At 45.0% G+C, this 24,369-nt stretch overlaps 1 protein-coding gene across 1 annotated transcript in view; it reads left to right on the forward strand.

Moving 5' to 3' along the window:
* Positions 1 to 24,369, forward strand: part of LOC122935038 (glutathione hydrolase-like YwrD proenzyme) — a 107,349-nt gene that overhangs the window by 11,227 nt on the left and 71,753 nt on the right. Inside the window, exons 3-4 of the mRNA XM_044290758.1 lie at positions 6,211 to 6,364; positions 14,979 to 15,132. Coding sequence (XP_044146693.1) covers positions 6,211 to 6,364; positions 14,979 to 15,132 — 308 coding nt within the window. The remainder of the gene's footprint in view (positions 1 to 6,210; positions 6,365 to 14,978; positions 15,133 to 24,369) is intronic.

Consider the following 24,369-nt stretch of genomic DNA (forward strand, 5'->3'; position numbering starts at 1 on the left):
AAAAACCTTTAAAGGATATGTACACCTATAATTATTGCATTGTACTCATTTTGAGCAAAAACATTTTTTTAATTGGTCTTTATTACAAATATGGAAGCCTTTTTTCTGTATAGGGCTGTGATGCTCTAATAGAGGGATCTGAGTTTTCTCTCTGCGCTGTCAGCCAGCTCGTCTGACGGGCTCCTTATCTCTGCTCTCTGACAATCTAAACGTTCATTATAGCTCAGTTCTTATCTTAATGATAAGAATGTGGCTTACATAAGTGTTTATGACATCTTAGTAAATTAGAGATAACGGTTATTAGATGACCATCACAAAGTGAAAGTAAAAACCACAATTCACACAGCTAGACGACCCTTTGTGACAGAATGGCCCTAATATTTTTAATAAAGACCAACTGAAAAAAGGATTTTTAGCCCAAAATGAATAGAATGCAATCATAATTTTGTTTTGCCTCCGAAGGTGTACATAGCCTTTAAATTGTTGCTGCATAGCAGAAAAGGACAACTAAATATATGTCATATTTGCTCTTAAATCATTTTACCGACCGCTCATTCATTTACATAATCCTGCCTCCGTGGCTGGCGCTTACTGCTGGTTATTCCCATCTTGACCATGAAAGGTCTTTGAAAATAACTCCATACAGAGCAATACAGTGAAGTTATCCTGAAATTTCATACCATCTTGCCCCAAGTTACAATAGGTTTGGGTCTAGAATAAGGATGGTAATCCATTGGATGTAACAGGGTATTATTATTCTATAGGACAACGCTTGTTGGAGATCGCCACATTATAGGCAGTATTTTGAGCTATGATGAAAGTTTACATCTAATGGCTGCATCATGTTTTGGGCCTATGTTGAGCGTATGAGCCAGGATACCAGCTTTCGTATATGCTGATTGTATCCATACACCCCCCAATTGTCCCTTTGGCACTAATTAGTGGAGTGTAGATTTACTAGTTGGGGCCCCTTCCATTGCACCTAGAATCCCTACAGTAGGGTGCCATTGAACCAGTTACAATTTTGCCACAACCGTATAAAGAATGTCTCCTGGTCTTTTGTACAGCACATGTCATTAAATTTGGATAACGGTTTTCATGAACGATGAACTCAGTAATTTGATCAATCATGTGTATGTCATAAATCTCATACTATGTGTGTAAGCACTTATCATTAGTGCTGTAAGCTTCCTGTTGCAGGGTTTCCCCCTTATTACCTATCGAAGGTCCCTACGTCAGGATGGTGGTAACTAGGGAGGAGCGAATCGACTTCGGCTGAAACATCTGAAGTCCATTCGCATAAAGCTTCGTTCTAATACTGTGTGGAGCAGGAACTCCATACAGTATTAGAATGTATTGGCTAAAAATGAGTAGTGATGAGCGGCAGGGGCAATATTCGAATTCGCGATATTTCGCGAATATTTTGGACGAATATTCACCATGTATTCGAGAATTCGCGAATTCATGATCTCCAGGCATTATTTTCTTGATTGCGAAAATTCGCGTAAAATTCACATACAAATTTTCGCATAAAAATTCGCATGAACTAGTGTTTCCGCTAAAATCGAATATTCGCAAATTACGAATATATTTTGCGATAATCTAAATATTCGCGAATTCTCGAAGTGCCGATATTCGCGATTAAAATTCGCGACTCGATTATTCGTGATCAACACTAAAAATGAGCCGAAGTTATTACTCCGCGAAGTCTTGCGAGTCTTAGCATAATAACTTTAGAAATTAATTTATACTGTAAAAAACAATTTTCCGAACTTGGGTTCGGTTCTAAGGTACCACATTTGGACCAAACCTGAGCTCGGGAAATTGTTTTTTACTGTATAAATTAATTTCTGAAGTTATTGCTCGAAGTCTTGCGAGACTTCGCGAAGCAATAACTTTGGCTCATCAGAGCCAATACATTCTAATGTATTAGAATAAATCTATTAAAATGTATTAGAATAATTTATTAGAACAAAGTTTTATGCAAATCAACTTTGGATGTTTGATCCGAAGTCGATTCGTTCATGCCTAGTGTTAACATATATATACCTAAGTTAGTTAATAAAGTTAAAATTTTTCATGCTTGGGATAGTAGTAGCCAAGGCCACTCTTTTGTGTTGTACAGACGTCTATCTCTAGATGTTACAATGGACATTGTGTTCTGTAGAATTATTTAATCTGGCTTATACAATAACTCTTAAAGGGGTTGTCTCATCTCACTGTTAGGACACAGTCCCGACCATCAGCCAGGCAGGAACTGCTGAGCTCTCCAGCGCTCAATGTTTCAGCAGCTCACATTGCGGTGCATGAGGGCTATGGAAACAATGTAGCACAGCAAGCTATGCTGTTTCTGAGATAAGGAAACAGTATAGTTTGCTGTGCTACACTGTTTCCATAGCTGTCATGCACCGCTATGTGAGCTACTGAAACACTGAGCATCTGAGCACTCTGCAGTTCCTGACCTCTGCTGCACTTCCTGTGGTGATCTTTGCCATGTCCTTGAGGCCATCCTTTATTCCCCTCACTTCCTATAACCCCTTGCTCTCCTCACATGAACTACCAGGACCAATCAGAATGCAGATAACCTCCCCCACCACCCCAGAGCAGTGTGTATTCTCTCACATCTAGCTAACCAGAGACAGACAAGACCAATCAGAATGCAGATAACGTCCCCCACTACCCCAGAGCACTGTGTATCCTTTCAAATACAGCTAACCAGAGACAAGCCCTGCAATTACATGAAATCAGTAAGCATTAGTTTTAGCCTCTTAATAGTCACATAAAAAAAAAATAGGAACCATTTTGGGGTATATATAGTGTATTAAATAACTTTTATTAATTTATTTTTAGGGGGAAAGAAAAAAAAACCTGCAATTTTTACATTATTTTGTGGTTTTTTTTATGGCGTTCACTGTGTGGTAAAAATAACATAATTTTACTAGGTGGGTAAATATATTTATGATAATGTCACACACATTTCCATATATTTTTCTCGACAGGACTTTGTTTTCCGTCTTGCATAACGGGAACCAGACGGATCCGTTTTAATTCCCATAGACTTCTATTAGGACGGAGCAAAACAGAATGCCTCTTAAAGGCGTCCGTTTTGCATTCGGTCATAATGCAAGTCTATGGGCAGCAAAACGGATCCGCCCTTCCGTCTCATGGATTCCGTTATAACGGAAAGCCATAACGGACTCCTTAACGCTAGTGTGAACCCATCCTTACTCAGCATTTATAGGGTATGACTTTTGAACATTTTGTTCTCTATGTCATATTTGAATGGTCGTTTCTGTGTACACAAGAGTCACCCAGATCAACATTAAAGGTCACAGTAATGGGAGTGTGTTAAAGATCGGTATCAGGAAACTGAATTATATGACAAATATATAATTATGATAAACAGACTGTTCAACAGCTGGCCTGCAAGCAATAACACTCCCATACATTTTATAATGAGTTTTGGTGTAAGCAGTCATTTATTTTGGTGCCACAGGAAAGAAGCCAGGAGATATAAGGAGACCAAAATGGGGAAATTAAAGCAAGATTTTCTACTGTGGTGCAATGGGGCCTAAATGCAATATGGTTTAAATGGGGCCCTCTGAGTGTGAACTGCACTGCAATGGGGTCCTCTGTGTTACAAAGAGCAGGACGTGTGCTGTAAAGTGGTAATGAAGGACTACAATAAGCATGACATACTGTAAGGCCTCATGCACGCGACCGTATGTGTTTTGCGGTCCGCAAAAAAAGGGATGACGTTCCGTATTGCATCCGTTTTTTATGCGGATCCGTTTTTTTGGGCGGATCTATTGTAATAATTCCTATCCTTGTCCGCAAACTAGAAAAAAATAGGACATGCACAATTTTTTGGGCGGAGCAACGGAACAGACATACTGATGCGGATAGCATACGGTGTGCTGTCCGCGTTTTTTGCGGACCCATTGAAATGAATGGGTCCACATCCTATCCGCAAAAAAACGGAACGGACACGGAAACAAAATACGGTTGTGTGCATGAGGCCTAATACTGATTTGCTGCAGGATTTATGATGAGCTACCATGTAGGGGAAGCCAAACAGAGTCTGGCTCCTTCCAAGAAAGTATTAGGAACTTGCATAAACAGCAGTGCTCTCATTTTATTTTAGTAAAATTTTGTCCTTCCGTAACAAGTTATCCATACCTGTTTTTGCAAATATTAGGTTATAGAGTGAAAGGGGTTTTCTGAGCTATTTTTATTGATGACCTGTGCACACCTGCTCACTGCTGCGATGTCTACGGCGAGCAAGTAAACAATGAGAAGAAGGATGCGCTGGCACAGCACGCATCCTTCTCTTCAACCAGGTGATCGTCGGGGGTTCTGGGATCTGATATTGATGACTTTTGTAACCAAATTTCAATATTTTTTTATTCAAAGAAGTCTCACGTGAACTCTTGATTGTTACAAAAATCAAACATACACCCAAAACTAAAAAATACTTCTCACACGACTTATAATCTAATAAGCTTTATTAACAGATCAATGGTTGATAAATAATTTAAAATGGCACACATACATCGATTGGCAGTGATTGAATATCCAAGAAAGGAAATAGGGGGCGCCACAATATCAAGTCATATTAAAGAGGACCTTTCACTACAATAAAAAAATCAAAACTAAGTATGCTGACATGGAGAGCGGCACCCAGGGATCTCCCTGCACTTACTATTATCCCTGGGCGCCGCTCCATTCTCCCAGTATAGGCTCCGGTATCTTCAGCTTTTCGGCTCAACTTGGAGGAGCCTGCTCTTGTTCTCCTGGGCGTCTCCTTCTCCCAGGCTGTAGCGCTGGCCAATTGCAGCGCTCCGCTCATAGCCTGAGAGTTTTTTTTTTCTCCCAGGCTATAAGCTGAGTGCTGCGATGGGAGAAGGAGACGCCCAGGAGAACAAGAGCAGGACTCCTCCCAGTTGAGCCGAAAAGCTGAAGATACCGTAGCCTATACTGGGAGAATGGAGCGGCGCCAAGTGATAATAGTAAGTGCAGAGAGATCCCTGGTCGCCGCTCTCCATGTCTGTATACTTAGTTTTGATTTTTTATTCTAGTGAAAGGTCCTCTTTAAATCCATATATTGTGTTATAAATCCAATAAAGGTTAACTCAACAAAAGAATTATAATAAACAAGACTCTAGAAAGAGAGTCTATTTAAGTAGCATCACATAGTGTATAAAGGTAGAAAAAAACCATTGGAAAACCAACCGATATGGCGACGCTCTCCTCCCAACGCCGTTTTGCCCTGAGTCTTCTTCCTGAAGAAGCCTCAGGGCAAAATGACATTGGGAGGTGTGCGCCGCCATATTGGTCGGTAATTAGTTTTGGGTGCATTAGTATAGTAGATATACCTCTATCTTACCAATTGTGCTGTGGATACTGTTGTATTTTTTGGCGTTCTTAAAAATCAAAGCGTGTTACATTATTATTTTTTTTTTTCTATAGGGATATAATGGGTTTGCACTAGTCACACAATTTTACCACAATTTATGTCTGCTTCCATGACACCATATAGCCAGAGTCGGATGCAGTACGGGAAACCAAGCCTGAATCTGGCCATATACATTAGATGCACCGTACGTTGGTGACACCTGCCCATTTTGCCAAAATCAGCCGACCATCCAATGTGTATGGGAGCCTCTGAACTCCCATCCCATATGGATTTCAATCTACCCAATCCTTTTATTCTGAGCACGCATGTGTATGATGGGAGCGGGATCAGGCTATTATCTCATGCATAGGGCCGACTTAAGGCCGGATTCACACAGGCCTTTGTTTGCAGGTTTGTAGAGTTTTTTAACAGGCATTTAATTGATTGCCATTCACACATTGCTTTTGTTTTAATTGAGGTTTTAGAGCATGTTGTAGTCTTTTGAATTTGCTGTTCAGACTGTGGAAGACTTGTCAACCATATTGGATTGCTTTGCATTCCCCAGATACTTTCCATCTGATGTAAAGCAGGAGTGACCACATGAACCACACTTGCATTGATTTTGCTATGTTTGCTTCCACAGAGGTCATTGCAGAACTGGATGCAGACCAACAACCATTTGCATTATTGTTATTAGCATTAAATAAGTGACTGGGGACAATGCCTATTCTGTATTTGCACTAGTAATTCATGAATATATCCTCATTAATGTAATATAGACATTAGAAGTGAAGCTTTGCTGTCCTTATTTCCAGATATTCTGAAGAAAGGTGGGAATGCCGCCGATGCTGCAGTGGCTGTAGCGGCTGCCCTCAATGTCACTGAACCCGCCAGCACAGGACTCGGTGGAGATTGCTTCTGTTTGTTTTATAAAGCAGACTCTAAGAAAATCTATGCACTAAATGGGAGGTACGGATTGTTCAGTATTTCTGCATCACTGTGCTTGAAATTAGAGTACGAGATTTTGAATTGGAGATTTCAGACATACAGTATCCTTAGTATACATAGCACATGGATGTCTTTACATGCAGTTATCTGCAAATACCAGTGGGTTAATAATGTGCAAGAAAGGTATACATTTTATGGTAAGTTACATTTTGGGGAAATGTTTTACATACACATAGTCCCAGCACGTGACATGGGCGCACCAGCAAAGGGGTATTCCAGGTTTTTAATGTTGATGGCCTATCCTTGGGAAAGACTCAGTATCGGCAGTGATCCGACACCCTGCACCCCCACGATCAGCTGTTGTAGAGTAGCTCCAGCCGTGCATATCAGTACCAGAACTACACTGCACTGTCCGTTGTGTTATGGACGGAGCTGGTAGCTGCCATTGCAGTGAATGGGAGCAGTTCTGCATTTAAAGCTCTGTCCACTTCACAGTGGATGGAGCTGTGTAGTTCCAGTATTGAAAGACAGAGTTAGGGCTCAAGCACACAAACGGTTTTCCGTTCTATATACGGGTCGTATTTTGATTCCGTATACGGAACCATTCATTTCAATGGGTCCGCAAAAGATCCGGACAGCACTCTGTGTGCTGTCCGAAATCCATTGCTCCGTTCCGTGACCCTGCAAAAATTCTGAGACATCTCCTATTCTTGTCAGTTTTGCGGACAAGAATAGGCATCTCTATAATGGGCCTCCTGTTCCGTTCTGCAAATTGCAGAAGGAACACGGGCGGCATCCGGTTTTTGAGGATCCGCAATTTTCGGACTTAAAAAAACGGCACGGTTGTGTGCATGAGCCCTTACTTTGAAATAGCCGAGCGGCGGTGAATCCTGAAGATAGGCCGTCAATATTAAAATCTTGGAATAAACTTTTTATCTATGTATTTAAAGGTTTGAAGGTTTTCTAAGAGATGCTATCTTAGAGCATCTCAACGGAAATGAGCAAATAACGCCATATCAGCATGGCTTCATGAGGGATCAGGTCATGCCAAACTAATTTAATCAGTTTCTATGAGGAGGTAAGTTCTAGACTCGACAGCGGCGAATCAATGGATGTTGTATATCTGGACTTCTCCAAAGCATTTGACACTGTACCACATAAAAGGTTAGTATATAAAATGAGAATGCTCGGACTGGGAGAAAACGTCTGTATGTGGGTAAGTAACTGTCTCAGTGATAGAAAACAGAGGGTGGTTATTAATGGTGCACACTCAGATTGGGTCACTGTCACTAGTGGGGTACCTCAGGGGTCTGTATTGGGCCCTATTCTCTTCAATATATTTATTAATGATCTTCAGTAATTAACACTGAAGAGGACAGTATACTACTACAGAGGGATCTGGATAGATTGGAGGCTTGGGCAGAGAAGTGGCAGATGTGGTTTAACACTGACAAATGTATGGTTATGCACATGAGAAGGAATAATGCAAGTCACCCGTACATACTAAATGTTAAAACACTCGGTAACACTGACATGGAAAAGGATCTAGGAATTTTAATAAACAGCAAACTAAGCTGCAGAAACCAGTGTCAGGCAGCTGCTGCCAAGGCCAATAAGATAATGGGTTGCATCAGAAGGGGCATAGATGCCTGTGATAAGAACATAGTCCTACCACTTTACAAATCGCTAGTCAGACCACACATAGAGTACTGTGTACAGTTCTGGGCTCCTGTGAACAAGGCAGACATAGCAGAGCTGGAGAGGGTTCAGAGGAGGGCAACTTAAGTGATAACTGGAATGGGGCAACTACAGTACCCTGAAAGATTATCAAAATTAGGGTTATTCACTTTAGAAAAAAGACGACTGAGGGGAGATCTAATAACTATGTATAAATATATCAGGGGTCAGTACAGAGATCTCTGCCATCATCTATTTATCCCCAGGACTGTGACTGTGACGAGGGGACATCCTCTGCGTCTGGAGGAAAGAAGGTTTGTACACAAACATAGAAGAGGATTCTTTACTGTAAGAGCAGTGAGACTATGGAGCTCTCTGCCTGAGGAGGTGGTGATGGTGAGTACAATAACGGAATTCAAGAGGGGCCTGGATGTATTTCTGGAGTTTAATAATATTACAGGCTATAGCTACTAGAGGGGTCATTGATCCAGGGAGTTATTCTGATTGCCTCACATTGTTTTTTCCTTCCTCTGGATCAACTTGCGGGATAACAGGCCGAACTGGATGGACAGATGTCTTTTTTCGGCCTTATATACTATGTTACTATGTTACTATTTCCTTTCACTCAACCATGCACTCACCTTCCACGCAGCTTGCTGACTGAGGATAAATCACACACCAATATAATCCATGCACCCTAATTACATGCTGCCACCACTAGTCAAATTCTGGGGGATGCAATAGATAGGTTAAGGGGCGCCAGCAGACTTGTACTGATGAAACTGGCTGACCTGTTACATGTGCACTTGGCAGCTGAAGACATCTGTGTTGATCTCATGTTCATATGTGCCCGAATTGCTGGGAAAATACATTTTTAATATATGCAAATGAGATTCAGCTCTCTCAGCAACTGCCGCGCCCTCTGTACTTTGATTGACAGGGCCAGGCAGTGTAAAGGTGATTAGGCCTGGCCCTGACTTCTCCTAAAGTCTTGCACTGCACCATGCATTTCATTATCGGGCGCAGTACAGGAAGGAGGCCCGGAGTGCAGAAGAGAACTGCCAGTGAGCCTCTTTGCTCTATTACACCACATTTCAAGACCTTAAGGCCGAATGCACACGGACGTTTTTCACGGCCGTCAGCAGTCCGTGGAACCACAGGCTGGATTCCTGCTGAGAGCAGGAGCGCACGGCGTCATTGGTTGCTATGACGCCGTACAGTACAGTAATACACTGGTATAGACCATACCAGTGTACTACTGCATTGCGGCGGCAGCAGGGAGCGCACAGCGTCATAGCAACCAATGACGCCGTGCGCTCCTGCTCTCAACAGGATGCCAGGCCGTGTTACCACGGACCGCTCTCGGCCGCGGAACACGGCCGTGTGCATTCGGCCTAAGAAAAATCAGCACCAGGCATGATCATGTTTGCTCTGCCTGGCCCTGTCAAAGTGGAGAGGACACAGCAGTTACAGAGAGAGCGGCGCCTCTAGGTGTAACAGCAGTTACCCCAGTTGCTCCTAGAAGCTCACCTGCATATAGTAAAACTTTATCTTTCTCAGCAATGCAGGCACATATGAACATGGGACCAACATAGGTGTGTTCAGCTGCCAAGAGCACATGCAACAGGTCAGCCAGTTTTATAGGTACAAATCTGCTGACAGATGCCCTTTAACGCACACACACATGGTTTTGTGGAATCGTACTCCAAAATGTTTCAGAGATGTTGCACAAAAGGGTTCATCAACCCAAAGTAATCCACATAGAAATTCCAGGGCACACAGTTTCTAAAAAATGTTTTCTTTCTTTAGGCTACTTTCACACTAGCGTTCGGGCGGATCCGTTCTGAACGGATCCGCTCATAATAATGCAGACGGAGGCTCCGTTCAGAACGGATCCGTCTGCATTATATTAGCAAAAAAAAGCTAAGTGTGAAAATAGCCTGGGACGGATCCGTCCAGACTTTCAATGTAAAGTCAATGGGGGACGGATCCGCTTGAAGATTGAGCCACATTGTGGCATCTTCAAACGGATCCGTCCCCATTGACTTACATTGAAAGTCTGGACGGATCCGCACGCCTCCGAACGGCCAGGCGGACACCCGAACGCTGCAAGCAGCGTTCAGCTGTCCGCCTGTCCGTGCGGAGGCGAGCGGAGCGGAGGCTGAACGCCGCCAGACTGATGCAGTCTGAGCGGATCCGCCTCCATTCAGACTGCATCAGGGCTGGACGGCTGCGTTCGGGTCCGCTCGTGAGCTCCTTCAAACGGAGCTCACGAACGGAAACCCGAACGCTAGTGTGAAAGTAGCCTTAGGGCTCTTTCACACCTGCGTTCTTTTCTTCCGGCATAGAGTTCCGTCGTCGGTGCTCTATGCCGGAAGAATCCTGATCAGTTTTATCCTAATGCATTCTGAATGGAGAGAAATCCGTTCAGGATGCATCAGGATGTCTTCAGTTCCGGACCGGAAAGTTTTTTGGCCGGAGAAAATACCGCAGCATGCTGCGCTTTTTGCTCCGGCCAAAAATAATTAACACTTGCCGCAAGGCCGGATCCGGAATTAATGCCCATAGAAAGGCATTGATCCGGATCCGGCCTTAAGCTAAACGTCGTTTCGGCGCATTGCCGGATCCGACGTTTAGCTTTTTCTGAATGGTTACCATGGCTGCCGGGACGATAAAGTCCTGGCAGCCATGGTAAAGTGTAGTGGGAAGCGGGGGAGCAGTATACTTACCGTCCGTGCGGCTCCTGGGGCGCTCCACGCGCATGGATGACGTGATCGCATGGCACGTGATCTATGCGCATGGGGCGCTCTGACGTCATTCTGGAGCGCCCCGGGAGCCGCACGGACTGTAAGTATACCGCTCCCCCGCTCCCCACTACTACTATGGCAACCAGGACTTTAATAGTGTCCTGGCTGCCATAGTAACACTGAAAGCATTTTGAAGACGGATCCGTCTTCAAATGCTTTCAGTTCACTTGCGTTTTTCCGGATCCGGCATGTAATTCCGGCAAGTGGAGTACACGCTGGATCCGACAACGCAAGTGTGAATAAGGCCTTACACTATTGTATTCTGACACCCACCAACTATTTATATTTCCGTCTGCAGAGCTGTATGAGAGCTTATTGTTCTGCAGAGCAAGCTGTAGCTTTTATTTGCACCATCTTTGGGTACAAATGACTTTTTGAGCAAGTTTTACCCAATTTTTGTTGGAGGAACAACTTTATCAATAACATCAAATCATTTTTTTTTCCATTATGGTTTTTGATTGTTTATATCTTTTTTTTTTTTTTTATGTAAAATGTTTGTAAAATTGCAAAATGATTTGAACATTTTTTTTTTTTTTTTTTTTTTTTTTAAACAATGTGATATTTAGTCCCCTTAAAGGACTTGTACACTCAACCTTCCGATCTCTTGTACCATAGAATATTATTGCAGTCATTGGTATTCTGTTGCAGTATAGGCACAAGATCCAAGACAAAGGGAGCCCTCTGGAGACAGAGTTAGCCCCTCCTGTGGTCACTATTGATACTGAGGGGTTAAATGAGATCAGAGTCATCTCCAATCCCGGTCACTGCTAATGGGTGTCTGCTGACCCCGACTGTGTATAGAGCGAGGTTAGCTCATGAGTCTACTCCATACAACATCTAAACGCTGCAGGCAGCACAATGGCTGAATGGTTAGCACTGGTGCCTTGCAGCATGGACAATATCTGCATGGAGTTTGTATGTTCTCCCCGTGGTTATATGGGTTTCCTCCGGGAACTTAGATTGCGAGCTTCATTGGGGACAGCTTGATGGTAATGTCTATAAAGTGCTGCGGAATATGTCAGCGTTTTTACAGGGTGGCCCATGTAAAAGTAGCCCGCCTCCAATATCTCCAAATGTAACTGCCTAATAGTAATCTGTCTTAGTTGTCCATAGCAACCAATCAGAGCTCAGCTTTCATTTTTTTTAGAGCCCTGTAGGAACTGAAAGCTGAGGTCTGATTGGTTGCTGTAGGCAAATAAGACAGATTTTACTATTAGGCAGTTTGATTTGGATATATTGGAGGTGGGCTACCTTTTTGTGGGCCTACCTGTATAAGGAAGTAACATAAATAAACACAAATCATGTATATAATTTTGCTTTGAAGGGGTTGTCCAGAATTTTCTCCTCTCGCCAATTGTACCCGTGGAGAAGTCCATACTCACCTACTCCTCACGTCTCCATTTTGGCTCCTGGGCTCTGGTCACTGGACTTGCCTGTTAACATCCGCACAGGGGTCACATGCACTGCTGCAGCCAATGACTGACCTTATCAGTGACGTGTCCCCAAGCATCACTTCTGGTGCATTTGCTGCTTGGATACACTTCACGGCTGCAGCCAGTCATTGGTGGCAGCAGTGCACATGACCCCTTCTGTGCAGAAATGGGGATCAGAGGTCTAGTGAAGAGAATGTTATTTTGTAATTCAAAACCTTTTTCTCTTTGGGTGTCATATCCTTTACATCACCATTGCTTCTAAAAAGTTGGAGTTGGCTTGTATGTTCTCCTCTCAGTCACCCGGATTGGTGTTCTTATTTTCCAGTATATGGGACATGGCTATACATTGTTATCTCCAGTGCTGCACACCTGCTGTTACTCTTCTGTCACATTGTGACACTTTTGATTACAAATTAACTAAAATAAAGCTCACAGTTACTGTTGTATGGGGCTCAAACTGATGCCAAAGTGCACTATTTTATCTCAATTATTATCAGTCCATCATGTTTTGCTCTGCCGTTATATCAAAGTCTTGCATGTAGGACGCCCTCTGAGAACATTGTATATACTGAAGACACTGGAGGGGGCATTAAACATACTGGTAGCACTAGGGGAGGCATTATTTATACTGGGGCATTATAAGCGGGGGGAGGGGTGGCACTATGGGGCACATAATATATACCAAGGGCACTTCAGGGGTTGGGGGTTAAGAAAAAACAGTAAAATTCATCCGTTCTTTAACCCCTGTGGAAAATAGATGCAAAATGGATGACAAACGGGCGTTAAAAATAGATAGACGGACAGGAAATGGATGCAAAATGGCCATGAAAAACTGACAGTTTATGCGTTTTTAACATCATTTTCATGAGAGCTATGCATAGTTTCTGGTCAACATTCTGGTTACTTTAAAGTAGCTGCCTAATGGTTGGAACTTCTCTCCAATAATCATCAAAAGGAGAACCATGGCACTCCAGTTTTTGAATTGCTCAAAACAATGGTCAATTTATTTAATCCAGCATAAAAATATAGGAAGTGTAACACACATGAATCTTTCGTTAACATTTAGGTCTTTCCGGACCTTGTTTATGGCTTTAGGATGGTGTGAAGACAAGTCAGCAGGAGAGTATGGCTGGAGGGTGGCCAAGGATTCATGTGCAATACTAACTATATTTCTATTCTGGATTAAATAATTTAAACATATTTTGAGCAATTCAAAAATTAGTGTGCTGTGGTTAGCTTTTGAAGAGTTTGTGAGGGCTAATGAAGGCAGCAGCATCCTGGACCCACAAACCTCACATTCAGCATTACTGAGAGGGACACGTCCATATGTGAAAAGTCAGAAATTAGGACCGGATTCCATATTATGGGGCCAGAGTATGATTAATGATTGCAGCGTGACATTTAATGCATTTTTTAAATGTTTTTAATTAGTTTTAAGTAACTACTAAAGGTGTCCACATCCATTAACAGCCAGAAGTCAAATATTACATTGATTATCCCTTGTGGCAGTTGCTTTCTATTTGATATCAAGGATGAATGGTTATAATCAGTCTTGATATCCGGAACCGCATGTCATTGTACTGTGAAACTACTGCTTTCCTGCAGTGACAATAAGGGGTAACAATAGTCTTCACTCCCTACATTGTGCTTCTGTACATAGAAGTGACAACATCCACTGCAGTTGTATTTTGATGTTCTGCAGCAACTGGAGACACAAAAGTAAACAGTACACACATCTGCTCTATAAGTCAGTCTGTGGCTGGCACGGGAGAAGAAACTTCTGACCTCTCTCTCCTTCAGGAAGAGATGAGCAGTGCCATTTGTGACACCACTTGCAGAGAGCCTCAGAGAAGCTAGTGCATAGGACGGGAGTGGTAGTGGCTCTGATGAAGTGATGTGCCGTTGCTCTCTGAGGATTGCTGAAGTGGAAATGTAGTATTGAAGAATGAGTCCAGAATTAAAAATAACAAATAATTTTTTACTAAGTGCAACATAGAACTTCATATACATTCAATAGAAGCAAATGAGCAATATTCTCTGGCACCAGTAAGGATTATAGAGGCAGGTTGCATGGCTGCAATTTAGCACTTAGATTTTACTGGCCTTGTAATGTTCTGGATGATGGGTGTCTTAGCCGTAGTCCCTCACCTCACAGCAGTGTCTTCATATGATGGATTTAGCTGTTAACTCTGACTGTCTTCTCAAGGATTCACTAGAGGTGTAGGTTAAGGTTGATTTCTCTAGAGAATCTTTAGCAGGAGCTAAGACGCGTGCTTACTCTTCTTTCCCTTTTTTTAAAGGCCCCTCCCCCGGCAGGAATCGGGACCAGCCCACTATTGCCAATAGGCCAAGAACAGGGTGGTTAGACCTATTCCTTGCCAACCATTTGCCATCCATTCCTTACCTGGTAGTTACGGCCTAACATACAAAAATACATAACAATATATAATAATACAAAACTGTATACAATATTTTAGTAGCCCCAGGTCTGGGGTACTGCACACTCATCTCCCTATAATCGTCTGGTTCCCACATCACATTATGATATTCATACAAAAATTATTTAAAGACATGTTAGTGGAAAAGTTGTACAGCTGTGTAATATAAAGGGAATCATATTGTAATTTGTTAACGTACTAGTCGTTTTGCTGCTAGTAATTTTGCTGCGCTTGTGTCATAATGATCTCCTAATTTAGAAATACATGTTCTGCTTTGCAGTGGCAGATGTCCAAGAGCGCTGCATTTGGAATTGTTGAAACAGCAAGGGTTTGATGAGGTAAACCCCCTGCCTTCTACACACGCTCACAATGTCACCGTGCCGGGAGCAGCTGCTGCTTGGGTTGACACGGTTTCACTCTTTGGAAGCAAAAAGGTAATGGTAATCCACAGGATGTTGTAGCCAATTTACATGAAATTTTGAAATATATCTACATTGATTCTCATTTGAAGAACTTTTAGCTTTGTCCATAGTGGTCCTTTTAATTTCGAATGGCTTAACAACAATCGCTCTAATTAATCAGTAGATCATGTTTTTGCCTTACATTTAGGCCAGTTTCACACAATAGTACTGTATTTTGGTCAGTATGTTTCATGAGTATTTGTAAGCCAAAAACAGGATTGGAACATAAAAAAAAAAAAAGACTATAATTGAAAGATTTGCACCTCTTCAGTATTTTGGACCCACTGGTGATTTGGATTCATAACTACTAATGCACTATAGTGATCAGAATACTGCCGTGAGAGAGAGCCCTCGGCCTACTTCTAATAACTTCTACAAGTTACGTGGCACTTACTGATATGGCCAGGGGTCAAGTCCTGGGAAAAAAAGTGTGGGAACTCGCCCAAGATTCAGTGCCTCCGCGTGAAGTCACGGCACGCGGCGTATGCAAAGGGCAGGGAAGGTCGGGAGGAGGAGCAAGCAAGTGAATTATTTTTCGCCCTATAAGATGCACCTAGGTTTTAGAGGAGGACAATAAGAAAAAAATATTTTTTATTACACCTCAGGTCAGACCTCCAATGTTAATCAGACCTCAGCTAACAGCCCCAATAAGATCCCCAATGTTAATAAGAACCCAATAAGACCTCAGATCAGACCTCAGCTCAGACCCCAATATGAATGACCCCCAATCAGACCTCAGATAAGAGCCCCATGCCTTATAGCAGCCCCAGTAGCCTCATAGCAGCCCCCAGTAGCCTCATAACAGCCCCAGTGCCTCTCCAGCAGCCCCCAGTAGCCTCATAGCAGCCCCTAGTGCCTCTCAAGCAGCCCCTAGTGCCTCTCCAGCAGCCCCCAGTAGCCTCATAGCAGCCCCCAGTAGTTTCATAGCAGCCCCCAGTAGTTTCATAGCAGCCCCAGTGCCTCCCCATCAGCCCCCAGTGCCTCCCCATCAGCCCCCAGTGCCTCCCCATCAGCCCCCAGTGCCTCCCCATCAGCCCCCAGTGCCTCCCCACCAGCCCCCAGTGCCTCTCCACCAGCCCCCAGTGCCTCTCCACCAGCCCCCAGTAGCCTCATAGCAGCCCCCAGTGCCTCTCCATCAGGCCTCCATTGTCACTCTCTTTCTCCTCAATCCCTCCCTCCCTTGTCACTCTCTATCTCCCTCCTCCCTTGTCACTCTTTCTCCCCGCTCCCCCTTGTCACTCTCTCTTTCTCCCCCTCTCTCCCTCCCTTGTCATTCTCTCTTTCTCCCCCTCTCTCCCTCCCTTGTCACTCTCTCTTTCTCCCTCTCTCTCCCTCCCTTGTCACTCTCTCTTTCCCCAGTCGTCTCCATGACACCACATGCTGAGATTGACTCCCTCCTGATTGGACAGGAAAAACGCAGAGAGGTTAAAACCCCCACCCCCTCCTCACATCACCAGTGTTTTTCCTGTCCCATCAGGATAAGGAAGCGGGAGAGGTGCACGGAGCTCGTTGGGCTCACCTGGAGTATCGTCTCATCTACAGGCCGAGGTCAGATCTGCAGTGCAGCTCTCCCTCCTCTGTTCGGTTAGGCCTGGGCTCGGGCACACACGTAGTGCCCCTGCGAAGATTCCCTCTGCGGCGGTCCAGGAGGGCTTGATGCAGAGGGAAGGAGGACGCGGCGGATCGGCGCTGAGATGCGTCCCTTCCGGCTGGCAGGCAAGTGACGTCAGACGCCAGGGGCGGAGCAAGCGCGCTGACGTCATCCACATGCGCCACAGGTCCTGAAGCGAGGGAACACCATAAAAACGCACAGGACCTGGGTAATGGCGCCCTGCTTAAGCGTGGCTCATACTAGGAGCATCTTTGTGCGGTCGGGAGTCAAGATGAGCACCCCCCTCACGCCGGGCTCTGGAACCGAGCCTGCATCAAACCCTGGGACAGTGAGTAACATGCTCTCAGGCATATGATTTGTATGGTGGGTTCAGTTTGCTCATCCTTTCCTCCCTTAACATTTTCAGGGAGAAAAGGATTCCACTTCTGCAGCCAAAAAAAACAAAAAATGTGGTATTTGCGGCAAGAGATTATCTAACACAGGATCCAAAGCCCTGTGTAAAGAATGTACAGCCAGTGTCATCAAGGCTGAGTCTTCTGGTTTAATTGAAGACATTAGAAAAGTGGTAAAAGAGGAGGTCCAGCTAGCCTTAGCTGCCAGAGAACCCACTCCCCCCAAAGTTGCTCCCACTCAGGATTCCCGTAGTGTTAAATCACTCATCCTGGATTCCGACTCTGAGGGACTGGCGGTCTCAGACTCCGAATCGGTGCAAAAGCACCCAGGATCTTCAGACGAAGAGAGCGAATATAAACGCTTCCTGTTCAATCCTGAAGATATTGAGGAACTTATCAGGGCCATCAGGGCCACCATTCAGATGGAGATGCCTAAAGCCCCTAAGTCTACCCAACAAGAAATATTTGGGGGTCTAGGGGAAAGAAAGAAGGCGGTTTTTCCGGTCCCTGATAGTGTACAAAAACTAATTCGATCAGAATGGGAAAAACCGGATAAAGGATCCTTTATCCCAAGGGGAATTAAGAGACGCTACCCCTTTAGCCAAGAGGATTGTACGGATTGGGAAACTATTCCAAAAGTGGACGCGCCTGTGGCCAAGGTAGCAAAACATACGGCCCTGCCGTTTGAGGACTCAGCACAGTTGAAAGATCCTCTAGACAGGAAAACGGAGAGTCTCTTGCGAAAGACCTGGGAGACTACGGCGGCCCTTCTCAAACCAGGCGTCGCCTCTACATGTGTGGCCAGAACACTGAACCTCTGGCTAGACCAGCTAGAGATACATCTGGTTAACAAAACGCCACGAGATCAAATTCTAGAGAACTTGCCTCTACTAAAGATGGCAACCTCGTTCCTAGCAGACGCAGCAGCCGAATCAGTGAAACTATCTGCCCGTACAGCTGTTCTCTCAAATACTGCGAGAAGGGCATTATGGCTCAAAGCGTGGTCAGGAGACATCACATCTAAAAATAAATTAATCGCACTCCCCTTCCACGGTCAGTACGTCTTCGGTGAAGATTTGGACAAAATCCTAGACAACGCAACAAATAAAAAAAGGGGGTTTCCCGAGGAAAGATATAAACAAAAGAGACAGCCCTTTCGTGACCGATTTTTTTCAACCCGAAAATAAAAAAGATAAAGGGAAGACTGGGAGGTGGAGTTATGCGAAGGGAGGCAGAGGGAGAAGTTTCCTCTTCAACCCAAACCGGGCAGAGGCCTCCTCATCCAATAGCAAACAATGACGCTATACCTGTGGGGGGAAGACTCAGCTCCTTTCTAAAATCTTGGGAGCACGTAACAAACAGCAGGTGGATCTTAAGTATTATACAGGAGGGTTATCAGATAGATCTTCTTCCCCCCCCCCCCCACAGAAATACGTAATCACTACCCTTCCCCCATCTCAAACTGTGACCTTAAAAAAAGATATAAAAAACCTATTAACCTTGGACGCCATAGAGCCAGTTCCAAAAAATCAGACAGGGCTGGGATTTTATTCCCGCCTCTTCATCATAAAAAAACCAAACGGGAAATCCAGGGTAATTATAAATCTGAAACATCTAAACAAATATGTAAGATATCAAAAATTCAAAATGGAGACCCTGAAGTCAGCAGTGAAGCTCTTGAAGAAGGACGCGGTGATGGCCACAATAGATTTAAGCGACGCTTATTATCATGTTCCAATTCACAGGTCATCAAGGGAGTTTCTAAGGTTCGCAGTAAAATTGGAGGGAAACATTCAACATTTCCAGTTCAGGTGTCTCCCCTTCGGGATCTCTTCTGCCCCGAGGGTTTTTACCAAAATAATGGCGGAAGCCTTGACAACCTTGAGAGAAAAGGCAATTTGTGTGATCCCCTATCTGGACGACCTACTGGTAGTGGCAGACAACATAGAGACCATGAAAAACCATCTCGGGTTAGTCCTGGGGCATCTACAGAACCTAGGTTGGATCATCAATTGGGAAAAATCGGATTTAATCCCATCCAAACGGAAAGATTTTCTGGGCATAACCTTAGACACAGTCTCCCAAAGATCTTTTCTGCCACCTCAAAAGATAGTAAAGCTTCAGACAGCTTTGAGGAAGTTCAAGAAGGAGAAATTCTGTTCGATAAGACAGGCCATGAAGGTATTAGGGAGTCTGTCTGCTTGCATTCCAGCAGTAGCCTGGGCACAGTTCCATCTAAGACCACTTCAGAAATTCATCTTAGACAAATGGAACAGATCACAATTAACCCTAGAGAGGAGAATATTCTTAGATACAAAGACCAAAAAATCGCTAACTTGGTGGCTCAGCAGATCCAACCTAGAAAACGGGATTTTCTGGGCACAAGATCTCCCTCTAGTCATCACAACAGATGCCAGTCTCCACGGTTGGGGAGCGATCGTCCAGGGGGACTCCTACCAGGGAACATGGGGGAGTTACGTAAGTCAGCAATCCTCAAATTTCAAGGAGCTGAAGGCAGTGTGGGAAGCACTGAAACATACGAGTCAGCTGGCAGAAGGACGTCACGTCCTAGTCTACTCGGACAACGCTACAGCCGTGGCCTTCATCCAACACCAGGGAGGCACAAGGCATCACCTGTTACAGAACCTGGCGAACAAAATCTTTTCCTGGGCAGAAAGCAACATTCAATCTCTTTCAGCGGTTCATCTGAAGGGAGTATTAAACATTCAGGCCGATTACCTAAGCCGGCACAGACTAGACCCTGGGGAATGGATGTTAGCCCCAGAAGTCTTTCACTTAATCACAAAGAAATGGGGCAGGCCGACGATAGACCTGTTTGCATCCAGGAGAAATCATCAGCTAAACCAGTTCTTCTCCCTCAACCCCAGGGATCATCCGGGGGCAGTAGACGCCTTCAATCAGAGCTGGACAACAAACCTAGTCTACGCATTCCCCCCATTTCCGCTTATTCCCAAAGTATTACAGAAGTTCCTAAAGGAGAGTTGTACACTAATACTGATAACCCCCTTCTGGCCCAAAAGAAGTTGGTTCTCCCTCTTGAAAGCCCTCAGCGTGGAAGCTCCTTTCCTTCTACCTCGGAGGCCGGACCTTCTAAGTCAGGGGCCCATCACTCACCCAGACCTGGAAATACTAAAATTATCAGCCTGGATTCTGAAGAATCCAACTTATTAAACTTCGGTTTATCAAAAAAAGTAGTGAACACCTTACTCCTTAGCAGGAAGCAGACTACCAACGATAAGTACCAAAAAATATGGAAGAAATTCGCGGATTGGTCTGGAACCTCCTTCAACCAGTTCAGAGCCAACATCTCACTAATCCTGGATTTTCTTCAAGAAGGGTTAGATTTAGGGCTATCCCCTAATACCCTTAGGGTCCAGGTATCGGCCTTAGGGGCACTATATAATACCAAGCTAACGGAACATCCCTGGATATCCAGGTTCCTTAAAGCAGCAGATAGGATCAGACCTACGATTAAAAACATGGTGCCACCATGGAACCTTAATACGGTACTAGGGGGTCTAACCTCCAATCCATTTGAACCTCTGGACTCTATTCACATCAGATGGCTTACAATTAAAACTATATTTTTGGTGGCAATAACCTCAGCCAGAAGGGTCTGTGAGCTGCAGGCCTTGTCCATCCAAGAACCATTCCTTACAATATTTGAGGACAGATTAATTTTCAAATTAGATCCAACTTTCCTCCCCAAGGTAGTCTCGACCTTTCATAGGTCTCAGGACATTGTTCTCCCTTCGTTCTGTAACGATCCGAAAAACGATCAGGAATCTACTTACCACACATTAGACGTCCGGAGAGCGGTATTAAAGTACCTGGAAGCTACCAGTCTTTGGAGAATAGACAAAAATCTGTTTGTCCAATTTTCAGGTCCCAACAAGGGGAGGAAAGCGGCGAAAAGTTCCATCTCTAGATGGATTAAGGTGGCCATCTCGGAAGCATACAAAGCTCAGGGAAAAGATGTCCCCGCTTCACTAAAGGCACATTCTACGAGAGGCATGGCCGCCTCCTGGGCGGAAAAAGCTTCAGCCTCCTTACAACAGATTTGCAGGGCAGCAACCTGGAAGAGAGCTCATACTTTCACTAAGCACTACAGGCTAGACTTAGCCGCTAATGATGACCTAAGATTCGGACGTAAGGTCCTGTCGGCAGTCCCCCCCCCCCTAATGATATCTTTGATATTATCTCAGCATGTGGTGTCATGGAGACGACTGGGGAAATGAGTATTACACTCACCGGTAATCCGGTTTCCTGGAAGTCTCCATGACACCACATACATCCCACCCTTTGTTCTGCTGTTAGCTATTATCCTTTCATCCTGGGGTTCTTCGTTAAAATACACTGGTGATGTGAGGAGGGGGTGGGGGTTTTAACCTCTCTGTGTTTTTCCTGTCCAATCAGGAGGGAGTCAATCTCAGCATGTGGTGTCATGGAGACTTCCAGGAAACCGGATTACCGGTGAGTGTAATACTCATTTCTCCCCCTCTCTCCCTCCCTTGTCACTCTCTCTTTCTCCCCCTCTCTCCCTCCCTTGTCACTCTCTCTTTCTCCCCCTCTCTCCCTCACTTGTCACTCTCTCTTTCTCCCCCTCTCTCCCTCCCTTGTCACTCTCTCTTTCTCCCCCTCTCTCCCTCCCTTGTCACTCTCTCTCTTTCTCCCCCTCTCTCCCTCCCTTGTCACTCTCTTTCTCCCCCTCTCTCCCTCCCTTGTCACTCTCTCTTTCTCCCCCTCTCTCCCTCCCTTGTCACTCTCTCTTTCTCCCCCTCTCTCCCTCCCTTGTCACTCTCTCTTTCTCCCCCCTCCCTCCCTTGTCACTTTCTCTTTCTCCCCCCTCCCTCCCTTGTCACTCTCTCTTTCTCCCCCCTCCCTCCCATGTCACTCTCTCTTTCTCCCCCCTCCTTTCCTTGTCACTCTCTCTTTCTCCTCACCCACCTTGGGTGTAGCGTGGCTGAGCTCTGCCCGGTCCTTGGTACAGGAGCATTTGTTTTCTGTACCCGGCCGGACTGAAAGGAAGTGCACACTAAGTGAGCACTTCCTGTCAGTCCGGCCGGGTACAGGAAACAAAAGCTCCTGTACCGCGGACCGGACAGGGCTCGGCCACGCTACACTTGAGGCGCTTACCTCTTGTCAGTCCCTCTCTTCATGCTGCGCCAGAGCGGGGCGCCGGCAGTGTTGAGGGGCAGAATGCGCTGCCCTGCTGAAAGGGAACGGCGTTCCTGCTAAGAAAAAAGTGCAGGAACGCCGTTCCCACGCTTTCCTGCAGGACTCCAGCCCTGGATATGGCCCTTGTTGAAATTCTGCACCATTTTCTATATTTCACAAGGTTTGTCCATTGTTTGCAATGTCTTTTCTGCTGTCCATACAGGGTTCCTGTCCATAAAGTGGCTGCTGATGGAGGAACATGTGACCAGGATAATCACTTGCTTGTGATGCCTCCTCCATCCAAACACACTGCACCTGTTGTCTGCACTTGTTGTTTTGGGAGTTTAGTGCAGGTTCAGTGTGTTTGAATGGAGGTGATGTCACATGGAGGTGATTTGCCTGGTCATATGACCCTCCATCAGCAGCCATTTTATGGACAGGATCTCTGTGGACAGCAGAAAATACTTTGTAAACAAGGGGGCATACATACACCAATATAGAAAATGGTGCAGGATTTCAACAAAGGCCATATTAGTAAGTCTCATATAATGATCTCACAAACACATTGGTTAACAATAAACAGAAAGTGGGTAACCACTTTGATATCAGATCATCAGGGGCCCGGCTCCTGGCATACCTGCCGATCAGCTGTTTGAAAAGGCTGCGGTGCTTGTGCAAGTGCTGCGGCCTCTTCACTCATTAATCGCATGCCTTCTAACTTGTAGCGGCAGTGCAGTGTAATTACAACCTCTCGTCCTGTTCACTTGTAGTTATAATACGTTGCTACTACAAGTGTGACAGTGACACTGTGTAGAAGAAGCCGCATCGCTCGAACAAGCGCTACAACATCTTCAAACAGCTGTTCCGTGGCGGCTGGGAGTTGAACCTCCACCAATCTCATACCGATGACCTATCCTGAACATAGGTCATCAATATACTAGCACTGCACAGCCCCTTTACTACAGTTTTACAGTGGTCAGGCATGCCTGCTACCTCTCTCAGATTCTATGGGACTGGCAAAGATAGAAGAGTCATTCGAGTGCTCCCATCGACTGCCAGAATAGGGGATCTTGTGTCCTCTGTATGCGTGCTGCCACTCCATTCAAAGTCTGTGGAACTGACCTAGATCTCCAGGTACACTGCTCAGCTAACTTGCTATCCATGGGGCGCCCTGTCTGGCACTGAATAGGGGAGATTCTCTGCTGGCACTGTTTAATAAAGCACCCTGACACTTTCAGTGGGTCATTAGCTGACATGGTTAATGTATGCACTCTGGTATTGTCATTGAGGGAGCTCTGTCTGGCTCTGTTATAGGGGCGCTGCAACATTATCAATAGGGGATTCCAGTCAGCAGTGTTTATGGGGACTCATTGGAGGGTTTTGTCTTAGAGCTAGTTCACACGAATGTGTGCTTCCCGTTGCCGTTTTGCAGACCGCATTTGCGGATCCGCAATACTCGGGCACCGTTCCGTGTGCATTCAGCAACATAGATGCGGACCCATTAACTTAAATGGGTCCGCAAATCTGGAGATGCGGAACGGAAGCACTACGGAGTGCTTTCTGGGGTTCCGTTCCATGCTTCTGCACCGCAAAAAGATAGAACATGCTCTATCTTTTTGCAGAACTGAGGGATTGCGGACCCATTCAAATGAATGGGTCCACGATCCCCATGCGGCTGGGCCACGGTCAGTGCCCGTGCATTGCGGACCACAGCACGGGCTTCACGCGGTCGTGTGAACGAGCCTTTGCACTGTGGATGGGGATGCACTATGGTGCCACATCTTGGCAAGTCTTGTATGGAAGTTGGGGCTTGTATGTATCGGAGCACGCTATTTAAGTTGAAGGTTTTACGGTACACTTTCAAATAAACTTCATAAAATCACAGCCTGAGAAAACGCTAAACAAAATGATTTTTAATTGCATCCCTTAGTGTAATTGTGAGTTTATCTTGTATGTATTGGACACGAGCTGCATTTAAAACTTCCCTGAAAGCAATATTTTAATACTACGATTTCAGCTCTGACACCA

The sequence above is a fragment of the Bufo gargarizans genome, chromosome 4 (assembly GCF_014858855.1).
Source record: "Bufo gargarizans isolate SCDJY-AF-19 chromosome 4, ASM1485885v1, whole genome shotgun sequence".
NCBI classification, from domain to species: Eukaryota; Metazoa; Chordata; class Amphibia; order Anura; family Bufonidae; genus Bufo; species Bufo gargarizans.